The following is a 24,171-nucleotide window of genomic DNA, read 5'->3' as shown; positions in this document are numbered from 1 at the left end:
TCTTTCCCCAAAGTTCTTCTCCATTTAGACTCTTGGACTCCAAGGAAGATGCAAGAAAACAAGATACTGAAGAAGTAAGCCTAGGATCAAGTTCTGAAAGTAATGGGACAGACAGTAGGGCTTATGTCACTGGGAACAGACATGAGTTTGAAAGATTCAAGAAGTTCATTAAAGGAACACTTGGGGAGAGATACTGGTGTCTCTGGATGGATATTGAAAGACTGAAGGCTCATAAGGACACTACAAGGCAGCAAAGGTACTTCCTATTATTTAAGTTATTCTCATTATTTTAATATGTGTAACCCAGCTAGATCAATGCCAATTTTGAGATTTCAGAATAAATTGCAACATCTGAATAGAACAGACAAAATTAATCACAGTTTTCCTGACAAGGTAAGTGAGGAATGACTCTGCTGAAGCTGATAAAACTCTTTTCGCAGAGTCACATTTGCAAAGCTTACATGAAGTCAGAATTCCCATAGTATTAAGGCTTTGTTAGAAAGAGATTTGGAAAACAGATGACAATAGGAAGAAAAAGAATAAAATAACTCAAATGCACAATTAGGGCATTCAGTATGACAAATTGCTTTAATGAAAGGCTCTACTGATTTAAGATTGTCTATTATAAGGCACTGTACATTTTATCTTATACACAAACTGTCTCTAATTTGAGGAAAATTGTTTTGATATCTACCACTTGCAATTAAAAGCATGTTGCACGACAGCAGTTTGGCCAGTAGGATGAACTGTACTTGGTTCTGTATAGCATCTGATACATGCTTATGTGACTGTTTTTGTTGACTCAAGACAACTCAGTAAGATGAAAATACTGTATCTGCTGAGCAGCGGAGACTATTTCCTCAGTTCAGAAGTGTTACTCAGACTTGATCTATGGCATGGAGATAAGTGGAATATAACGCATTTAAAACAGATCCAGCCTGAAGTGGTGAAACCTCTACTTCTTTACTGGTATGAAAAAATGAACATGAACTAAGATTTTATTCTTAACAAATTTCCCTTTTCTTTGATAAGCTTATTAGGTTTATTTCTTCTCACTTATCCCATTGCAATTATGGGAAGCAATGTCATGGTAAATACTAGCAGATGTTGCCTCTGTATTTTGAGTTGAGCCCAAACTACGCTGCAATCTGCTGAGAAGCCAGGTAGATCTGTCTAACTGAGCCTTTGTTATTTTACTGCCAGAGCATCTGAGCTACTTTGTTTATAGCTGACTTGTATACTGTTCAACTGAACTTTAGGCTGCAGGGTAGAGAAACCCCTCCAGGCATAGAAGGTTAATTCTGTCCTAACCTATTCCCCATACTGCCCTTCTCAAGTTTCTGAGGATGCTCTGTGTATACATCTACATGGAATTTGACCCTGAGACTTTACTGTTCAATGTCTGTCATACAAAATGCCTTTTCCATATTGATAGCTTAAGTGAGGATACAAATTCTAACCTGCTGCGAAAACATAAGCTAAATTTTTGAAGGACTTCTCCCCAAGAGGGATCAACAAGTTGCAGGCATAAAAAGATACCTGCAATTGTGAACTTTGCTGTGGAGCCTCATGAGAGCTGTGGTCCATGTCCTGTGATCTACAATCCTTTCCTATTCTTTGCTATAAGATGGATGGGGCACATCCTACTGCAGAATCATAAAAAGGCAACTACGTAATGATGCAGGATTTGTACCTGTTTATTTGTATGTTGCTTGGTTTTAGATTTGGGACAGTGCAATATCTAAACCTATTTTGAACACTAACTGATTTTTAAATCTAGGTGCACATAGCACCATATTTTGACAGAGTAATCTCCATCATGAGGAAAAAAAAAAAGCAACCAAATAGCCCAGTATTTAATGTTTTGGGAAAGTTCTATTTACTAGCATTTTTTTTTCCCTAGGGGTCCCAGGTTCTGGGTCACTCACTCAACAGCAATAGACAATGCCATTGCAAAACTGAAGCTCTGGCACACAAGTCTAGTGCGACCAAGGGTGGACGTTGATCCTTTTCCACAAATTGTTTCATTGCTACCATTGACACCTAAGTCTTACAGGCCCAGGATGCTGCCTTCCTTTCCTCAGGTAAGTAGGCTCACAACATTGAAGAACAAAGCTGTATGCCATCAAAAATCATGATAAAGCTCTTAAATTTAATGGAACATGAATACATTACTGGTCTGTTGCAGATGGTTATGTATAAAAATGCAACAAAATTTTGCTATAATTTATGCAACAGGTTGCTAGAAATTCAGTGAAATTAGCTTCTCAGTTGCACTTTGGCTATTTCATAAGTCTTTTGGATAGATATTTTAGCTCAAATTTCTCAGAACTGCAGAATTAAGGATCTGGAATTGCAGATCCTATCCTTCACCCAGCCTTATCTTAATCCAGAGTAATTCTTAAAACTTCACTATACTTACCCTGAAACTACCCCTCATGTCTGTAAACAAGTCAGAGTTCTGCTCATTTTGTATCATCATAGTCCTTCAATCAGCTAAATGTGATTTTTGCTTTCTACAGAAAACCATAAACCACAAAACGTAGGCCTTTCCACAGCATGCAGCTTGCAGTTGAAAAGTTCAGTTTTGACTCTTTTCTTTCCTGAAAGCCTGAGTTTGAGACGTAATGGCAAAGGTGCAGATTTTCAGCAACACCGTGTTAAGCCTCAGAACAGAAAGTACTTGAAGAATGTAAATCAAGATTGTAGTTCCAGTATCAAGAACTGGATGTGCTATGCCACAGATCTGTTCACACACTTCTGTTGCTTTGAGATGGACAGTTATAGACTATGATTTTGGTTTTTAAAAAATCTAATTCATGGAGATAATGGAGGAAAAACAATGGGGCAGGTTTCCTGTTCAGAAGAAGCTGGGCTCAGGAGCCTTTTAGGAATGGGAGCCAGAAGAAACTGCCTCTCACAGAGACGGGTTCTGACTTCACAAGGTGTGCAACGACCCAGGACTAGCTGTAGGTCAGACAGACAGTATCCTAACTCTTCAGGTTTCCCAGCCCCTGTTGAGTTCAGCACTTGAAGAAAAATATGACCTGACACTCATGAACCTCATAGAATCAGCTGATGGATCATTTCTTGCAGTTTTTAAAATATTTTTCTTTCAGTGAGAAATCTAGACTTTTGAATCTTCCAGCTTCGTTGTGCTTGCAAGAGGTTAGAAAGATGAGCAACTCTGGGTGAAGTTCTGAGAGCACTCTGAATGCAACTGGTGTCTTCAAAAAGCCGTAGCATGATTTTGTTCACATTAAGCCAATGATGGTGTGGCAGAATGCCATCTTCTCTCCTAGTCTGAGCAAGCTACTTAAGGGAAACTTAGTAAAGATTCACAAAACATGTTAATGTGCTCTTCATCTGACATCACCTCTAATTCTGTGCAAAACATATGTAACATTTCTGCCTGTTATAAATGTAAATTTTAAGCTATAGTCATATTAAGGTGTGCTGAAAACTCTTGAAAGGTATTCAGAGCAGCTTTTTGCAATTTGCAGTTTTACATATTGTGATTGACAAGGAAAAATAGTCCTGAAAACCACTGAAAGTTTTAAGTAGTTAATGAGAACGTGCCAAGAAAACACAAAGGTGGAAAAATGATCAAATTGCCTTATCTTTCTGTTATGTTTTTTAGAAAAGTAGAACAAGCTTACCAGCAGCTTCATCAAAATTAGCTACACCAACTTTCTCTTTGAAGAGGTCATCAAGATTGCCACCTACCCTGCCATCAGTTCAGAGCCCCCAAAGGTATGACATTTCTAGCAGCAGAAAGTTTTAAGTACAAAAGTCCCTTGTACATCTTTATGCACACCAATATAACTGAAAATATATGAAAGGCTATTAGATCTTACTGTTTTCATAAATACTTTTCTTTATTACAGCAATCTGCTTAGTGAAGCACAGTTACGGTACAGATTGCATGCATGGAGAATTCCTCCCTGGCTCATTAGTTTCTCATTTGCTTCTGCCACAACACAAAAGAGTTTATTTCTCCAAAAAGAAGTGTTTTACCCTCTCTTGTGTAGTAGTTGATATTCTCTGCATGCATTCATATTCTTTTAACCGATCTCAATGCTTGCCCTCAAAGATATGCTGTATTAGTGATTTCCACAGGGCGACATGAAAAAGTATTCCTTTACATTTTTCACACTTATTATACATTTGAGCTTCATCTACTTTTTCCTCTGTTATTCACTACGTCATTCTACCTCTCTCATGCCCCTTCTTAGTTGTTTATTTTATAACTAGCCCTATTTTTTTCTTAAACATCTATTGAAAAATTTGTTTGTTTGTGGATCCAGGCGAAAGTCAAGGAGAAGAGACATGATTCATTGCTTATCTTCGGATGACACTGAAGTCTCAAAATACCAGCGTCATAGAAATTACATCTATGCTGATCTTCTCATGGTAAATACTACTGGAAAGGATTAGTTGTCTTGAATCACGGATTAAAACACTTTATTTTGTAGTATTAAAGGGGAAGTAGTAAATGATGGGGAGAAATTAGTTTGATTATAGGAAAGTCAATGCATTATGCAGAGGTGTAATTGGAATGTCAGCATTTTCTGTGTGGTATCTGTCACCTATTTGGTAGGAAATCATGGCACATACAGAGGTTTATTTTGACTAGAAAGTGTTGATTTTTTCCATGGTGACCATGTGTTCAGTAGGCTATTATGGAAAACTCACTGGATAAATGCTTCAGTGGAATTGTTGCCTGGGAAAGTATACCAGACTTACAGTGAAAACTGAATCTGCCCCAGAAAATCATAAAAATAGTAAAATTCATATGAGGAAAATGCTTCATTTGTGCAATTTCTCTTTATTGCTTGTGTACTTCATTCTTTTCTTTGTTGAATTATTGCCTGCTGAGCAAACCTCAGGAAAGACAGGCTGCACAGAAGAGCCTTTTCTCAATAACTGTTAAAATGCTGACAAATCGAACATGTGAGATGTCAAAATCTGGCAATTCAAAATATATCCAAAACCTCTTACATTTGTGGAATGGTCTCTAAACAAGCAGCTTTTTCATGGTGGTATTGACACTCACAGCCTCACACAGAGTCACAGAATGTTAGGGACTGGAAGGAACCTCGAAAGATCATCTAGTCCAATCCCCCCGCCGAAGCAGGAACACCTAGACGATGTTACACAGGAAGGCATCCAGGCGGGTTTTGAATGTCTCCAGAGAAGGAGACTCCACCACCTCCCTGGGCAGCCTGTGCCAGTGTTCTGTTACCCTTACTGCAACTAAAAAACCCTCCAAAACGTGAAATCTGGGCCTGTTTACATATGCATGGAGTTTGCTTATCACTTCAACATGATTGTTTGTTTTTCCTGTCAAAATCACACTTTGTTTATTACTTCACTGCAATCATTTTACTTCTTTCTTAATTTTGACAGAAGAAAAGGCTAGTCTTTGCAGTTAGGGGACATTAGAAATTTATATTCAGGAAGTGTTCACACCATGAACTATCAGTTTTTATACACCTTCATCATGCAGAGTTTCCCTCTATCTGAGGGAGGAAAAAACTACCATTTACATTTACAGGGCTAGTCTGGAACCTGCAGTCAGGACCTCATCACTTTTCGATGCCATCAGAAATATGATGCAAAGGGGGAGGCAAGGATTCATAGTTTAATTTCACACTGGGAATGGGGATCTCCCCACTCTGCTTGAGAAGTTTGACTTTCTCCTACCCTTCTCCATCCCTGTTGCTGTTTCGAAAGAAGCTGGTTGTAAGCCACCATACTCATCTGCTCCCACTTCTGCTATCAGAGATGGCAAGTCAGCTAACGTTTCTATCTAGTGATCATCAGAAGTTAATTTAATACTTTGTAGCCTCCTCTGGCTTCTCTGTGAGTATTGGCCACAGTAAAGAGCAGGGATTTCTAAAATGCTCATGATTTTGTTGCTGATACCAGTGACGTAACCTCAGAAGACATATCTATTTTTCCATCATAGCTGATTGTTTTGAGGCTTGAGCAAATAACCACTTCTCTTAGTTGAAAACACATTCGCCTGAGCTGAGATGACTTTTGACAGGTAGGTGATATGGTTTAGTATAACTGGAATTCCCTGGATTCAGAGCTAAAGAGATGACAGAATTAAGGCTAGGTTTGTTTTTCTGTTTCAAGTATTGAGGAACTACCTAAGGAATGAACCACCTTCAGTCATCAGATGTATTCCATTGGATGGGAATATTTAGTGGGAAAATGGTATGGAGAGCTGTGATCAATTGCATATGTAGTAGAAAATGGAGTCTAGTTTCTTGGGATGAAGATACTAATTGAATGCACAGAGTGACCCTCCATTGCAATGTACTGACATTTGAAAATAATGGAGGACTATTATTCTTTGCTGTATAACTATATATTTTTTTTGTCCAGGGAAAAAGCGATGCTGGCAGTGTTTTCTTAGGAGGATCAAGAATGGAAAGCATGCTGCAGTTTCTTTATTTGGAGAACAGAGCAGGCTACTACTTCACAGACTTCTGTGAGAAGTCAGGGAATGAGGTATGAGCATTTTCCTACCCTGTGATAATTTAGTCCACAATTGACTGTTTGCCAAGTTATAGAGACCAGCCAGACTGAAAAAAAAAATGGAGAAAGAAAGACTGATGACTGGATGAATTATTACTTGTGAGACTCCAATCCCTCAACAACAATAAACTGTTCATGTGTATATTCAAACTAATGACAGGTCTTAACCAAGCTGTCAGGTCCTAACTGTCTCAAACCTATTGGAAATCTGATTGTACCATCAGGGATAAAAAAGAGACTAATCATTTTTAAAAACTAGCCTTTAACTTGGCAGAAAAAATGAGGTCTTAACCCACAAAAACATTTTTTAAAAAGATGGAAAATCCGTGATGCTATTACTCATGATAATCTGCCTCCTTACTTGTTGGGTTAGCGATGTCCAAAATCTCTGATGTTTTAAAAACGTTCTTCTGCTTCCACGAAGCTTCTTGGATTTCTGAGAAACATAACACTATTTCTTCTCTGCAGTCAGCAGATCTATCATTCATTGTTGGGTGTAAATTGAGGATTGGTTGGAACAAGTTATGAATCTGACTCAGTGTTTAGTGGCTTTGCAGAAAAATTGAGTCTTTAGGGGAGGTTTGAATGCAATCAAGATGGACATCTGTTTCACCGCTGGCACAACCCAGAATCCAGCAGCAGTAGCTAGAAATGCCTTTGGCTACCAGAAGGCAAGAGCCAATGTTTCCAAAGCTGAATACCTTCCGCTAAAAATGTTAAATGTGGATAGATAGAAATCTAAATAAAAGTAACTTTTTTTTTTCATTGGAGATAGGCACCCACCCGCAAGTCCTCTAGTCTTTGCAGGTGCAGACTCTTTCGAAAATTATTTCCTTAAGATTTTATCTAGAACTGTGGAGCCTATTTGACTTATATACCAGGTCTGGCAGACTACAGTTTGCAGAGCAAAGTTCCCGGCTCCTATCTTTTTGGAACATTTTCTTTTTGTCCAGTGTTCGGATTTCAGGGTATTTTTAAAATTTGAATCCCATAAGCATATGATTAAAACAAGAATTGTTTTAATTGGGGTTTTTTTTTGACTACTTCTCTTAAAAATCTTTAGACGTCTATTTGAATTTATGAAATGAAGCCAAGACTCTGTGCCCCAGAAACACATGTAATAAAAATGTAATGATAGTCGCAGTAATATGTCAAGTACACAATATTTAATTGTTTTGGTTATTGCTGGAAAACGATATTTCACCATGGCACAAATTCTGCATGTCCACTACCAGCATTTCTTCTTTAGTGCTGGCTTTATGCCACTGAAATGTGGTTACTCTTCAAATGTTAACTAAAATGTTAATAATTTTAATGGCCAATTATGCATAAAGGATACAATAAAAGAGATAGTATCGCAGTGACAATGCCATTAAATATGTTGTCCTTCTGCCAGTATGCAACAGAAGATTAAATCCAACTTAAATTGACCTTGATTTATGATGACCCCGAGGAGCTAAATAATTACTTGCATTGGAAAGTTAACCTCTTATAAAGTTGTGATATTTGGATAGCAGTAACTTATAATATTTTTCATCTCTAGTTGTGGAAGAACAGTGCGTACTTTTGGTTTGACCTACAGGCTTATCATCAGCTTTTCTTTCAAGAAACTCTTCATCCATTTGAAATACGCAAGCAAGCTCAAGTAAGTTGTAAATAATGTGTTTTCCCTTCACAAATACATTTGTTCATTCCCTTAACAAATACATTTGTTCAGAGTAAAAACTGAAAAGAAGATAGAAAATAGAAAACTTTCCAAATCTTGACAACACACACCAAAGTAAATCTGGGTTGTGGACAGTAAAAGAAGCTCTTTGGATTTTTTCCATGGAATTTCTTGATTTAAATGTTAAACATGCATAGTTTGATTTCTAGACTCTGCTGCCTGTTCCCAGTTTTATCTATTATACTCAGTTTACCTAATCTTCCTTCTGCTACTCTGTGTTGTATCTGGAAACTCCCTGCTTAGTGTTAAATCAAAGATAATATTTTTTTTCCCTAAATCATCTAATTGTGTTGTACCTTCCCTTCCATCTCCTGTGTGGGTTAGAATTGCAGGTCTCACACGTCAGGCCTCAGATAATGACCTTAGTCATGAATATAAATCTTTCAGTTATCAGCTCTGTTCTTTTTCTGACTGTCAGGACATGATTATGCTATTTTTGCAGTTATTACCCCCACCATTTGATCTTTAGACTCTCATTTGCTGTAAATCAGAATTGATGTTTCCTATAAATGAGCATTCCTAATTGGGCTATAAAACAAAAGTGAACTAGTTCACCACAGGTGATGGGTGCTGATGGCTGTCACTAGCTACAGAATAGTCTAATAGTGCCCAGGAAGGGGGCTGCAGCAGTGTGAGATCATTAGAAACACTCCAAGCAACTTTCAAAATCACTTTGTGAAACTTGGGTCTATTTTTCCTCTGTAAACCTTATGTTGTAGGAGTATATCCTATCTGCATATATTAATATATGCTGTAATAGAGCAAAGCTACTTCACATGCTGTTGGAACAAATATTGGTAGAAAGCAGTGGAGAATAATCTCTTTGTATGGCTTATGTTACTGAGCATCTGATCTTCCCTGAATTTGTCTTCTTTTCCTACTTGGAGGTTTTACTGGGACAAATGACAGAATTTTGCATATTTGTGCAGAATTCCCACCTGAACCAGCATTATTTATACAGAAATTGCAAGCAGAGGTCGAGGCACAGATTCCTCCCTCTCTCCTGTCACACACTGGTTAACGTGAACTGCTACCCTAATTAGTTTTCCCCACCATCTCTACTTAGAGCCTGAGGCTGAGGGTACCCTTAAGACTGACTGTCTCCTGTATCTCCCCTGGTCGGTGTGTGGCCAGGGATCCCACTCACAACACAAGTGCAAGTGAACCGTGTCTAGAGAGGGTCTTCATTTTCCTGTATGGTTTGTTGCAGACCAAACTTTAGGTTATGGTCAATGATGGCTTTCCATTTTGTTTCATTTCACACCAGCTGACACTCCACAGCAGAGGCATGACTGAAAACTAAGACCCAGTCTTTTTTTACTTTTCTTATCTTATTTCCAATGCTGGCCTGGTGGTGACAGCAGAACATTGTACAATCAGTGTTACGAGGCAGTTGCAGAGAGCTACACGCACATAGCCATTAAAGTAAATACATCAAAACGAAATACGTGAAACTGTTCCATTAGCATAACTAACAGCTGAAATGTAACATAACAAATCAACACATGTGCTGCAACATTTGGTATCATTCTCAGTCTTGCCTTTTAAGGCTGTGCAAAAATTATTCTTGTTTTCATTGGAACACGGTAGAGAGTCAAGCTGCATCCAATCTACAGGGTCAGCTTATGGAAGAGATGCCTTCCCAAATTCTGTGCTCACCTTTGGCATGATAAGATAGTCATTCGAAGTACTCCTAAGAGAATGTGGATCAGATTCGCATAGCACATCGTCATGTATATTTTACTGTCTATTACAGAAAGAGACATCCAGAGTATTCCGTACATTTTCTGTCTGCTTCCTGTTAGAAACAAGAACAAACCTGCATTGCTCTGTATCTGCTACTCACTGTGTCATTTGTTAGGCATTTTTATCTCAGCTTTACGACAGAGTAAGAAAATGCATTCCAAGGTATATATTCATTCATCCAGGGGAAGAAACTACAGTGAGAATGAAATTCGATGGAGGAGAAAAATGATGAGTATCAGTAATCAGCCAGGAACATACACAGTTGATGATGGGGGTTAAGGTAGTTTAGCTTTTCCATTTAAGACCAGTCAGTGCATTGTATTCTTCCATCATATGATTCTGTCAAGCAGCTGCACAAGCTCCTCATTTAGATCAGAGCAATATCCACGCCTTTGGGCAGCACTACAAAGCCCTTGGACTCAAATCATCTTGCTTCACTTGAGCCATTCTGAGATTGCTCACCAAAGCCTTCTCATCTGGGGATGAATTCACACCAAAACCCAAGGCCTGAACAATCCCTGATTTGGAAAGCTATAAATTAGGCCAAGGTCTGAATCTGAATTTCCTAATAATTTCACAGTTCAGATTTGTGCCATTATTAGTAATTCCAAAATACAATCTCTGACCAAATTTCCAGATATGGTTTTGAGTTCAATTCACCACTTATTATAATACATTTATAGGAAAATGTACAGCTGACAGGTAGGAAAATTATTTGCGTATTACAAAAGGAAAAAAACATTGAATCAATTGAATCAATGTGCATGTTTTGTCACATACTTAACATTTTTATATGAATTTGATGGCCTTCAAGTTCATTTAATGTATTTTTATCCTGTTGATCCTTTAGGAGATTGGCCAATACGAAAGTTTCACTATTCCACTGAGATTCAGAAACCCACAAGACTTCCATGACATAGGAGTCAAAAAAGGCTATGAATATTCCTTTTTAAATGATACAATGTATTTTCCTCCTATATTTTGCTAACTTCATTGCTTGGTGTTGAAAGCCCTGAACACAGACACTTTTCCTCTTCATTGGCATGCCCAGAACTCTCCACAGCTGGCTTTCCTGCAGTCTTGGCAATCAAACCAGTCTTTATTGTACTGATAACAGTGGGCCACAATAGCCACAATCCACCTTCGTTTTCAGTGATTAGACCTATGTAGAAGGGAGGCAGAATCCTCCAACTGGAGGACAGATGGGAAATATTATAGTCCTCTATTCCTCAGTGACCTGATACCAGAAGAGTCTAAAGGGTCTGTTTCAAATTGCTAAGGTCCAAAATAACAGAGATGCAGTATGGTCCTGTTGCTGTTTGAAAGAGAGAGACTAATAAATCAGAATATAGTTTAAAACAAACAGAGACCTAATTATTAAATGTACTCAACAGAAACATAATTATTTAAGGTACTCAAACATTTCCCACTGTGCTTGAAATCCAAACGCAATTGTGTCTTGTTACTGATTGAACATAGAGTAAATGTACTATTTTCTTCTTTTCTACTGCTTTGTGCATCAGCTAGTTAGAGCTGGATTTTAGCAACATAAAGAAAATGAGAATTATCTGTAACCTCCATTCTCCAGTGTCAAAACTGTGTGATAATAAGCAATGAAGCTGGTTTCCTCAGTGCCATCCTGGAGAGAAATTCTAATTTATGCTACTGATCTGATCCCCTGACCATATGTTCAAGAATTAGTTAGACTCTGACAATATGAAGGAGAAAAAACATTTATAACTATATGAAATTTATTATAGCAGCATCTTTCTTCATTTGAGTTCCTAGCTGCAGTAAAAATCATGATGTATCAGAAAGATATTCTGGAATATCTTCTTCCAAGATACTCCTGGAAGAAAGTGTTTTTCTCTGAGTTTTCAGTGTTCTTTTTCCTAGCAAAAACCCCAAGAATTTGACTTAGGGGACTATTTGGAAAAAAAATCAGATTTGAAATAAATAAAAAAATTACTCTGCTTCAAGAATGAGCTGCTATTGAGAAGGAAACATTCTCCAGGTTCAGCTTTCTTCTATTCATACACATTGAATGGCAAACTCTGAGTACTTCATAAAAATACCATGATGTCATCCTCATTTTGGTGAGAATTCAGACCGCAGTTGTGCAGTGGTGTCTCCTTTTATGGATCCTGTACCATGACAGAGTTTCATCAGTGTCAAAGAACTGTGCAAGAATAGCTCCACACAGAGTGAAATCTTACATTTTTTCATTAATTTTGACCTTAAATGTACCAATTCACATCTATCCAGAAAAAGTACAATTATTTCACAAGTTGGCCCAGCACATATTCTGCAAAACAGCACCACAATTTCATGAAGAGTACAGTTGCTGTAATGAATGTGATTATCTGAATCTAAGAATCAGCCAAATAATCTCCAAATGAAAATTGCATTAAGCATTAATTTGTGATCAAGTAGCAGTAAAAATGGCAGGGACGTCAGTTATGGCAACAGCTGAATTTTGGACAAAACAGTAATATTGGTGAAAACAAAGCAGATGTAATGAGGTATATGTTCAGAATATACAGCAAGGCAGTGGGGGACAAATATGCACTCATATTCTCCTTCAGTGGCCTGTGACCATTGGAATGGATGATGGCTAAGAAACTCCTCTTCTGTTTTATTGTAGTTCCTTTTTGCAACTTACCTAGCCCCATCTGCTCCTATGGACATTGGACTTCATCAGAGTAAGAAATACATGATTTATCAGAAAATCAACCCAGCTTTTGAGGATCTTTTTGACTCAGCAGAAGAATATATCCTCTCTGTTCTGCTAGAACCATGGATGAAGATGGTGGAAGCAGAAGAATATACTTATGGAAAGGTAATGAATCTGGACAACACAATGAAAAATTCTTATGTTGGGGAATTAAATTACAAGATCCCTCATGTGCAACTCTGTTACACTTGTAGTCACGAAGGGAGAAGTATTACAGGCTGTTTTGCTCACACACTTTTGCACGCTGGTATGTGGAGTAGGCTGAGCCTTCTGCAGAGAGCAGACTTCTCATCTGAAAGGAAGATGCAGGTTTCATAGACTCCTTGGTCTGTGAGTCAGGGAGGAAGGCATCTTGCTATGGCAAAATTTCTTTCTGCACTCAGGAAGTGTCATGTTTCTGCAATCTGACCGTTGATCGGAAGTAATTTTCTTATGATGGTTTGCCTACAAACCTTCTATGTTTTTAATGATAAGCACAAAATAAGCTGTTTCTCTAGAAGTGTCAGCACAGTGATGCCAGGTTCTTATTAATTGTATCAAGTATTTCTTGGTGTTTAGAATTAAAGTGCAGCTTCTGCTTAGCATAAGAGGAAATGTGATATGGTGAAATAATACAGCTATATTTGCCCCAAACACATTTTAGATAGCTGCCCTGCTTTGTAAGGGCTAACTCTGCTCTGCAGGCTTCCTGGAGTAGGTGGCTCAGTGGTGAACTCCGTCCTAATCCCAGAAAGACTCTGAAGGCTTCAACTGAGCAGGCTCATGCAGGTCGGAGGAAATGGCTGCAATCCTGACTCCGCTTTTGACAAATAATAATAAGAAAAAGTGGAGGCAGTGGTGGATGCTGTGGCTCTCTGCTCTTTGTAAATTCACCTACAAGTTACCAGCTGTAGGTCAAAATTCTAATTCCAAGTCTTGAACAACTCCCTCATGGATATGGAAGGAGAAATTTCCAACGAGGAAAGAGAAGTTGGAGGGCAAGAAGGTAGTTCTTGTTCCTGCTTTTCTCCCCCATGTCCTTGGATGAAGCATCTCTATTTTTACAGGAAATACCACCACCTACTGCTCATACTTCTGTCAGCATGACAGCATGAGAACATGCGTACATTACCCCCTGCAAAACATTTTGAAATCCTTTTACAGGAGTTTTGTGGTATGGTGTATTTTTGTTACTATATTGTGCATACATGTATGGATGACTGGGAGATCCCATACCTAAAATTAAAGTTGAGAATGGTCCTCTAAGCATATGAGGTGGTGGCCAGTATTAAACAAGACTCTAGAGTACAAGAACAGAAAAAAAGTCCCATACAGCAGTACTGCCAGTTTCAGCACTTCGCAACTGAGGAGCTTCATGAAGGAGAGGTCTTACCCATATTTTTGTGCTTAACAGTCTTTGACAAACTTTTTTCTCCCTGGATTTGTGTAAGTGTGTCTTAAGTCACGTCTTCAGCCTCACTGTAGTAGTGGGTTCCATGGTTTAATCATGGAATATGAGGAAAAAAATGCTTATCTTTGTTTGCAAACCCCTCCCTAACAATTTCACCCAGTGCCCTAGTTCTGTATGCCCTGAGAAACAGTGAACAATTATTACCTTGTCATATTATCAATGTTGTTATGCTTTTATATGTTTCTGTTATATCCTACACTTCAATTATATTTCTCTGAAACTCAAGAATGCTAGACTATCTGTCCTCTCCTGTTATGGAAGATGTTGGATACCTTTGTTACACTTATAACTCCCACTTGTTCCTATTATTTAATATTCTTTTGAGGCGATGCAAGCAGTACTCAAGATCAGGATTATCCAGTGGCAGAATCATGTTTTCTGATTTGCTCTTTGTTCCTTTTCTAACTGTTTCCATGATTCTAATTGCTTTTTGATGCCTGGTGAACTCTGAGTGGATGTGCAAAGTGTAAGCTATTAGCCATCTGCAATGATTCCAAGATCTCTTTACTAAGTTATAAAAACTAATGGAAAACTCTAATTTGGAGCTCATTGGAATGACTTAATGTTTATTGTCATTGAATTCAGCTGCCCTTTTATCATGCAGACGCTTAAGTGTCCTGAAATCCTGCAGTTCTTTACAGTCAATTTAATTTTTTGCTCTGTGAAATCATTTTGCAAACTTTATCTCCTTGTTCACCTCCCTTTCCAGACAGTTTTGAATGTTTAAAAAAATGTCAGTGCAGATCCCTATGAGACTCCAGTAGGAACCCCACCCCATAATGAAAGTTATTTTATTTTTTTTTCTAAATTCTAATTAATTTGCAAAGGGACCTTCCATCTCATCCTGTGATAAGTTAATTTCCTTAAGAAACTTTGAAAGTTTGAACATCAAAAAAACCTTACTAAAATTAAATATATTAATCCAAACACATCTCCAAAATATTCCCTTCAGTTTCAGCATCTTTTCTAAGCTTTCATATAAATTATTTTTTCTAAGCTATTTTGGCTATGGTTGTTTGTGACCTGCAGAACACTGTGTAAGTAACCAGTGCTTTCAGTAATTTGAATTTTTATCTACTATCTATCAGACTAGTTTTACAGTCTTTCGTAAATGTGTATTTTCCACGTGTATTATCAATACTAGTTGTCTAGTATCTATTGCCAGTCCTCATCGAGTCAAGTTTTTGACTCGGACAAACTTTATGCATTATTTCTGTATAAAAAGAACTCTGTTTTTTAGCACTCTCTGAATACAGTGTTTTCACTGCTTCTGGCACTGGAGGAATTTGTCCAAAGTAACAATGAATACACAAGCTTTTGCTTTAAGTTAATTCACGTGTCAATTTATACCTCCTTGAATTAACCGAGGGATAATCTATAACCCTTTCAGTTTAGACGATGCTTTCCTCTGCAAGAGCAGTTACACGCAGACTTCTCAGTGCCCTAATAACACAAACATCTTAATCAGAGCATGAAAAACCCGAACTAAATCCTTTTGAGTGCATAATACGTGCGTTTGTGAAAAGTTATAATGCACAGACATAAAACGACCTGTTCTGGGAGGCACTAGAGTCTCTTTGTACTAGACACAGGCTGATGCTTAGGCGCACTCCTTCTCAGCACAAAAACAAGGTCTGCTTTGTATTTTGTTCAGTCCCTGGCTCTACTCTTCCCCTTTGCTCTACCATACAGCAGGACATATTCGGCCCATAATGAATCAAGATATTTTATCAAAAATTAGGTGAGTCCAAAATTGCTTATTTGGAACATGGTCAGCATGTATCCACATTTTTATCTTTAAATGAAACATGAAAACGGGAGAGTTCCTTTTTATTGTCGACTCTCATCCTGCCTCTATCTGCTTTCTGTTTGAGATTCATGAAAAATGTTCCAAGTTATTTTCCTATTTACTATTAAACTATGTTTTCTTTTAAAGAAAAGAATATCCCAAAGCACTTTAAAACAGTGGAACAGTTACAGTGAGCCTGAAAGTATTCAGGTAATACGGTGACTACTGTGGTATTCACATTTAGACAAAAGCACAATGAATATTACTTTAAGAACTCTCTTCTCTCTTTCTTGCACATAAACTCTTGTATAAAGCATTGGCTCAATTTTGCTAAATACCCTAAAACCTGCATTTGAATGGTTTAGTCAGCCAAAGAGGGTCACCAAACTATTCCTTATGCAGTTCCTGATTATTTGCACATACCATGGAGAACTTCTCTAGTTTATATATATATATTTAACATAAAAAATACCAATAGTTCACAATTTCTAACTAAGCACAATTCATTATTTTAAGGCATTACCTGGTATGAAAATAAGAAAGGAGACAGTACTGAAAGTCTGAAAGCTTTCACTTTCATTGTTTTGATATTATAGCACCTTTCTTGTCTTAAATTTCCGTTTCTGGAAATCTGTGGCACCCTTTTTTTCACATTTTCCACTGAGAGTCATAGTTTTAAGACCTGCTTTTCTGCTTCTCACTGGCAGTTTGACATACAATTTGCTGGTATAGGCAATTAGGTAAATCTGACAGAATATACACAATGTAATATATACACAATAAAATATATTGTGTATATTATATTATATTCATAATGTAATTTATCAAATTTTCAATACAAAATTCTTTTGTTACAGCTATAGTTAGGTTATTTAGTGGTGCTCTGTAGAAATCTACATAGATCTGAAAATTTTGTTCTTCCAGAGCTTTTAACTGAATTGTTCATCACAAGGATGTGACTTCCACTGTCTTCTAAACACAAGTCTCCTTACTGGCAGACACATTCTTTTCTATCCACTGTCACTGGCAAGGTGCCCACCCAGTTCTCCATCTTTCTATAATGTGTACTGTAGGGATGACATAAGCTATTATTTTTATTAGGTGGAGTTGGTGGAAGAAACTCGACAGCTGGACTCCGTGTACTTTAGAAAGCTCCAGGCTTTGCATCGAAAGAGTGGTTCCAAGAAGGATGAGGTAAGACAAGTACCTACTAACAAAAACAAACATTTTCTATCAGAGAGGGTTAACGCTTTGAGTATCCTCAATGAAAGACTGACTACATGCCAGTTTGGAGAAGAAAGTAGCTTGATTTCTACCATTCATTTGGGGCAATGATTGACAGACAATGGTTTAATTACAAATACAGGTCTTCAGTCAGCCACATCAACATCAGACCACTGCATGATCGGAGTCAATGAGACAGTTTTAACTAAAGTCTGTGGAATGTATTTCAGGCTCTTAATCTTGAGTAAATTCCTCAATTTCAAGTAAATTCCAGGTATATATTGGTTTATTTGATTATGGAACCTGCACATACTGGTATGTTTAAAGCAAACATAAAACTAAAGCTGATTAAGAGCTGTAGCCTTAAGTTGATTTATTTTCTTAGCAATCAAAAAACTGTTCTTCCACAGAGACAGAAGTTTTCTAATGTAAGGATTATTATACTGAGCAAAATATAGAGATGAAAAAGGCAGTTATGCAAGTGAAATTATTTCTTCCCTCAGAGTGCTGTTGCTGACACTGGTCTACCATCCTGCCTTGATGCTCTCATAGAGGATCAGCACTTGTATCAAGTTCCCAAAGGATTGCCAGGTCCTAATCTATCTGACCTGATCCACAACAAAAAGAAGTTAGAACAGTTCTGGGGTTTTCTTAATGAGCATTCTGCTGGGTATGTTTCTTCATTGTTATTATTATTTTATCCATTTATAAGTTCAGAAGAAATCTTTGCTGGGGATCTTGGCTATCTAAATGTTTGCAGATTTTAGTCTTTTTAAAAAATATGTTTCTATATTTATGAAATGCACATGCACATTGTTCAGACAACTGAATTGTCTTAGCATTTTAGGGGTAAAAATTCTCCTGTCATAACATATTTATATTAGAGTTCTGCTTTCAGTTTCTGCTTTGATTAGTGGCAAGCCCCTGAGTAGAGCAATTAGCCTATAATGAGTTAAAATTTCTCCTTTTTAGTACAGATTCAATTTAGTACATTTTAAAAATTAAAGCTGGATGTTATAAAAAAGTACAAATAGAAGACAGCCATGTTATTCTCACAGTGTGAGAGCAACCGCAGTTTTGTGTTTGCACTGATCTGAACAGAATTAAGTACCAGCTCGTAGCACATACAGTTTATGCAGAGTTTTTGAAAAAGTGAGACCATTTGTTTAAAAATGAAGATCTAACCAGCAGTTCTAGCAGATGTAAATGTGAGTTTGCCACCTTTATTTTTTTTTCCAAGCCCCACATTAATCTCCATTCTGTTCTAAGGAAAGACAAATATACTTTTGAAGTAACTGCTAGCGAGTCCCTAAATTACCACTTCATTCCTTTAACCTGGGCTCCCATAAGCTGACTGTTTACATATTGTCTGTTGCTTCTAGTCTAGTGTTGCTGTCATTTTAGATCGGCTATTGGTCAGCTTTATCAAGTGTCCAGAGATGGACATATAGCACAGGATTCCTCTGGCCAAGACTCAATATCATGACTTCTGCTTATCATCATAAACAGTCAGAGACACCTTTGTAGTCAGAGGGTGAAATACACACTTCTGGATGGAATTCGTCTAATTCTGAAAGTAACATCTAAAACCAGTTTGGATGGATTGTTCCTAAAGATGCCTATTTCCGCTCACTGACTACAAAATGACTGTAGACAATGAGTTCAGATGGAGATTCTTATGCTGTGGGTGCCTATGATCAAGTGACTTCTGAGTTAGCGGTCTAGACCAGTGGTAACCAAACGTTTTTGGTTGCATACCCCATCAGTAAAAAATTTTCAGTCATGCATCCTCAATATATGTATGTTTATTTTTTAATAAATTATATACATATGGTACTGAATTTCTAATATTTTCTTCCTGCCCTCCAAATGAATCATTTTGTACACCCCCTGGGGTATGCACCTACCAGTTTGGAGACCACTGGTCTGGAGTTCCTCTCTAACTGGGGAAATGGTAGGAATTGCCAGAGAACAAGGCACTGGTTAGGACGAGGTCATAGGCAGTATGCTGAATCACGTCTGAGATTCCAGCCTCTCTGTAAATCACAGACAAGTCCCACCCTAAGTGGTAGAGCATGGAAGAGAAATATTTAATTTCTGGAGAAATTTTCTTTTGTAGAAATTGATAACGATGAAAAACACTTGAAAAAGTCTCAAAACTCGAGTCTTTTAGAGCTGAGTTCAGACCTAGTAACTCTGAAGTCCACCTGGTGTGCTACAGTAAAGATACGTAATGGTATTATAAGCTGAAGGAGTGCTAGAACTAATGCAGTCTGGAAAATTTCAACAAAAACCCAACAAATGTGTCATCTGCCTCTTCACCAAAATGTATGGTTCTATTATTGCCCAATTGTAAGTGATCCACGTTTCAGGAAGGACAGGCTGCTGAGTACCTGGGCACAAATTCTGGTAAAAATGAAGTTCCATTAATTGCTATTTTGTTAAATATATAGGGTACATTTACACACTTGCAGCACAATTTGTGTTAGTTTGGGTTAGTAGGTTACCATTTGTTAGTCTTGCCAGGCTAATTGACCATGCACACGCTCCTGATCTGTTGACAGGAAAAAGTAGAGTATGCTAGGAGAAGCCACCACTGGTTTAACCTAACACAGTTTAAGATTATATATTTTGGATTTTAAATAAGATGGATATATTTGATCGGTTGTCATAGGTAGATGCCAAGGGCTAACTCCATAAACCACAGTAACTTGGACCTCTTGGGTGAACATACATTGTGATGAACTATCAAATGGAAGAATTTTACTCTCAATAGAACTTAGGTCTGTATGGGTCTCAAAAGACTTCTGAAACAGTGACATTTCTTCTTAAATCAGTTGGATACTTTTGAAAGTTTTACTCATAGATTAATGCTTTGGAAAAGCCAGTTCTTAACCAAATGGAAAAGTGAAACAGATTTTTCTGGATTTCATAGTTCCTGCTGCAAATACAGTGAATGTCCTCATTAAAATACTCACAAAATTTTAGCTAATAAGATATCATCAGAAAATGGTCATATAAAATAAACTGAAATTGTAGTTATGTCACTTATTCTGTCCTTTTGTTTAAAGAACAAAATCAATATATGTTCCATCAAAACAAACTTAAGTTGATAGTATACATGCAAATGATTATGAACAATGTATAGTTCAAGAATTGCATATGGAGATTATTTGTCACTTACTATGAATAATGAAATAAGCAGTAGAATCATTGCCTTATGAAAAAGCAACCCACAAAAAGCCCTAGAAACAAAATTTACCATAAATTGTTTCTGTCTGCTTGACTGCACACTCTCTTAAGCTCTAGCACTTCACACGGGGTAGGAAGGGGGTGATTTCTGGGGCTGACATTCCCAGCTGTCATCCCTGCTCCTTTCTCAGGCAATATGATGAGGAGGCAGAACAGGGGCTGTCGACTTGTCTCACAGTGGCTCACAGCCTGCAGTACTGCTTTGCATTCTCATCTGTTTCATTTTTCATTCTCTCTGTGAGCTCTGCACTAGGGCTCTGCTTTACAATCCCTGCTGGATTTAGCAGCAGCACATTGAGGAGGTTACTTCTCTCAGGGTACTCCAGAAGGGACCCTAAATGAGATCTCTAAGATGTGTGTTTGATCTGCCTCTTCAGCCAAGTGCTATGGCCTCACCAGATGGTATTAGCAAAGAAAAAATGACATAAAGTTTCAGTCCAATCTGACCTGGTATTTAGGACTCAAACACTTTGGTGGCTTGTGGTTAAACTAATAACTCCCTAGAATGTTGACGAAATTAACTCAATATTGAAATAACATTCTGTTTAAATTTGTTTGTAGCATGGATCTCATGTGCTGGCTAGATATTGAACAGTTCAGAAAGATGCTGCACAAGGATAAAGAAAAAAGGGAGGAAAAATCTAAGGACATTAAGAACAAGTATTTAAACAAAAAATACTTCTTTGGACCCAACAGCCCAGCTACCAGAGAACAACAAGAACAGGTACCAGTTGCAAAACCATTCACAAAGAACAATCACACTGAATGTGACTTAGCTAAAAGTCCATAAACAGCTTTACTCCAGTTTTTCTCCAAGATATCTCCTCAAATCTTACCTATATTTTTGGCTAGAAATCTGGTTCTGTTCTGATTGTGGGGTTCCACTCCTTCCTGTTCAGGCTTTCTCCCCTGTCTTTACAGAACATCTCTCTTAAACCCTGATCTGAGGCCACAGCCAGAGCAGGCACAACACAGCTCAGAAAAAGTGTAAAAATGGCTTTCAGGCAGAGCGACTTGTTCCAGCTTTCTATTTCAGTATGCCAGTAAAGCCACAGACAGCAAGTCTGAGCTGTGGTACTCTGATATATCTTGATACTTAGGAAATTTACTTGGTCAAGCTGGGGTATTATTTGCCAGAGTCTGTATTCTATTATAGGTAGGGACAAATGTAATCTGTTCCCTTTTATGAAAAGTACATGTGAGCCTTGAGTAAGCATGCATTAAACGCTTTGCTTACAGTTAAGCTCATACTTTGCTAAATCAAGGATGTAGAGAGATAAAGGACTTTTGGTATACACAAAAGTTTATGTCATGTGTTATTGTGTTTGGATTGCTTAGCTAATGCATTCAAGTGGAGGATGGGGACAAATCCTTCATGATCGACTTTCAGCAGCGGTTCTGCTAGAAATTCAGCAGTGCGTCCAGAAGAGATTAGAAAAACAATGGCTGCCATTGTTCCTGGCAGATGAACACTGTGGGGCGGAGGGACAAGCGAAGGTAATTTTTTTAACAACAGCAACACATCCAGGCATTGTGGTTTTTGGTTTTTTTTTGGCTCATAATTTGCCTTTGGGACAAAATGGTTCAGAGGAAAAGCAGCCCACAGCCCACATTCAGTTCATATTGAAAGAGACGCTGTAGCATGTACAGGTTGAAGCATTTAGCTTGATAATTATGAAGGCAGTTCCTCTGAAGGTTTAGTCTAGCTGACAGTATTATTGTTAGATCCTAAATCTGAAGGAGCTGGTGTTAGCTCTTCTGCCAGTCAGGCTGCCAGGGGAGTAAACTAATCTTTGCTGCAGTGCTGCACTCTCCATATGCCATTTTGCCTTACCCATACACTTGCACACAGAAGAAATGCTGCTTTGTGTAAAGGATTTGCTCAAGGGGACAAAAACACAACAAAACGAGTGGGTTTCCCACGCCATATTCTCTCTCTCTCTCTTATGCTGTCCGTATTCTCCCATCTGGAGCTGCGGTGCCTGTAGAAATGACTTCACGAGTTGTGAAATTCTTCTGAGTGGGGAGGTTAACTGCTACAAGCCTTGTTCCAATTGGTTACTTCAGAAAGTTGCCAGAAAACTGGGAACAAGGAGCCTTTCACTCCTGCTGGCTCATGAGAAAGACTGGGCAATGGGCAGAGCTAACATCTGCCTTTTATGAGAGTGCCTCTCTGGCAGGGATCTATGTAGGGAGATCATCCTGCTGGTGACAGATGCAAAAAGGACTTGGTTTTTTTGCACCTCCACAACAGCTCTGAAATGTGAATGTCACAGCAGAAGGTAACTGGACCGCTCCACCAAGCAGACACATATGCACAAGGCATTGATTCGTAAAATTTTGTTTTCTACCATCTTTTTTAACATCAAGAAGTGTTGTTAGAAGTGCATACGAACTGGATCCTTTTCATTGATTCAGAGCAATAAGCAATCTGAAAAGTATAGGTTCTGATAAGACAAATTGTCATTTTAATAATCAATATGCTAATTAAAGCAAAATCTCCTAACCCTCTACCCTTTTTAGCTGAACTCCATCTCCTTTACAAGCCCTGGCACAAGACCATGTGATAAGGCTAAGCTGCTGCCATGGTTTAACCCCAGCCAGCAGCTGAGCACTGCACAGCTGCTCACTACCTGCCCTGGCTGGGATGGGGGAGAGAGTCAGAAGGGTAAAACTGAGAAAGCTCATGGGCTGAGATAAAGACAGTTTAATAGGTAAAACAAAAGCTGTGCACACAAGTAAAGCATAACAAGGAATTCATTCACTCCTTCCCATTGGCGGGCAGGTGTTCAGCCATCCCCAGGAAAGCAGGGCTCCATCACATGTAACAGTTACATGAGAAGACAAATGCCACAACTCTGAACATCTGCCCCTTCCTTCTTCTTCCTCCAGACTTATATGCTGAGTCATATGTTATGGGATATCCCTTTGGTCATTTGGGGTCAGCTGTCCCAACTGTGTCGCCTTCTAACTCCTTGTGCACCCCCAGTCCCCTTGCTGGTGGGATGGGGTGAGGAACAGAAAAGGCCTTGACTCTGTGTAAGCTCTGCTCAGCAGTAACAGAAACATCCCTGACTTATTGACATTGGTTTCAGCACAAATCCAAAACATAGCTTCATACTAGCTATTAAGAAGCAAATTAACGCTATCCCAGCCAAACCCAGAATATTCTCTACCCCTTATTCTGTACCATCTACATCATGCTCGGGTTCCACGCTATCTGATACATCCTCATTAACCACTCCCCTCTTCTGATCCTTTGATACAATACACAGATATAATTACCTTAGTCTATGGACTCTTCCAGTGAAATGTCTGTAAAATGTCCATAAATGTCCACCGGGTCAATTTAATCCATGACTTTGGGCTCCATTTATTACGATGGTCACTTAGGACAGGAGAGGTCGTGTGTTGGGTGGGCACCAAAGCCAGCTCAGTTTGGGTTATTGCTGCACTTGCACTGCTTCTTGTAAGACTTGTCCTCTACTAGTTTAGATAGTTCCTGATATCGTAGTTCCTATAATGCGCAACTCAAATAATGACTTAGAACAATTTAAAGGTTATTTCCATCACAGTATCTCTCCCCGGTGACCAAACCATCGGGTTTAACATTGCAATGAACTCCTCCCTTTGCTCCTACTCAGACTTGGACTTCTCCAGGTCTAGAAGTTAGCTCATGCCCCTTCTTGCACCTGCTGCAG

The 24,171-nt window shown here is 38.3% G+C and overlaps 1 protein-coding gene across 1 annotated transcript in view; it reads left to right on the top strand.

Moving 5' to 3' along the window:
• RGS22 (regulator of G-protein signaling 22) overlaps positions 1–24,171 on the top strand; it is a gene marked incomplete at its 3' end in the record, with an annotated part of 60,842 nt that overhangs the window by 20,525 nt on the left and 16,146 nt on the right. Inside the window, exons 9-18 of the mRNA XM_009865308.1 lie at positions 32–256; positions 808–969; positions 1,904–2,084; positions 6,397–6,522; positions 8,093–8,194; positions 12,666–12,860; positions 17,096–17,188; positions 17,722–17,888; positions 21,032–21,194; positions 21,809–21,967. Coding sequence (XP_009863610.1) covers positions 32–256; positions 808–969; positions 1,904–2,084; positions 6,397–6,522; positions 8,093–8,194; positions 12,666–12,860; positions 17,096–17,188; positions 17,722–17,888; positions 21,032–21,194; positions 21,809–21,967 — 1,573 coding nt within the window. The remainder of the gene's footprint in view (positions 1–31; positions 257–807; positions 970–1,903; positions 2,085–6,396; positions 6,523–8,092; positions 8,195–12,665; positions 12,861–17,095; positions 17,189–17,721; positions 17,889–21,031; positions 21,195–21,808; positions 21,968–24,171) is intronic.

The sequence above is a fragment of the Apaloderma vittatum genome, unplaced genomic scaffold (genome assembly GCF_000703405.1).
Source record: "Apaloderma vittatum isolate BGI_N311 unplaced genomic scaffold, ASM70340v1 scaffold7832, whole genome shotgun sequence".
NCBI lineage: Eukaryota > Metazoa > Chordata > Aves > Trogoniformes > Trogonidae > Apaloderma > Apaloderma vittatum.
This window is presented reverse-complemented; position numbering and strand designations above follow the sequence as displayed.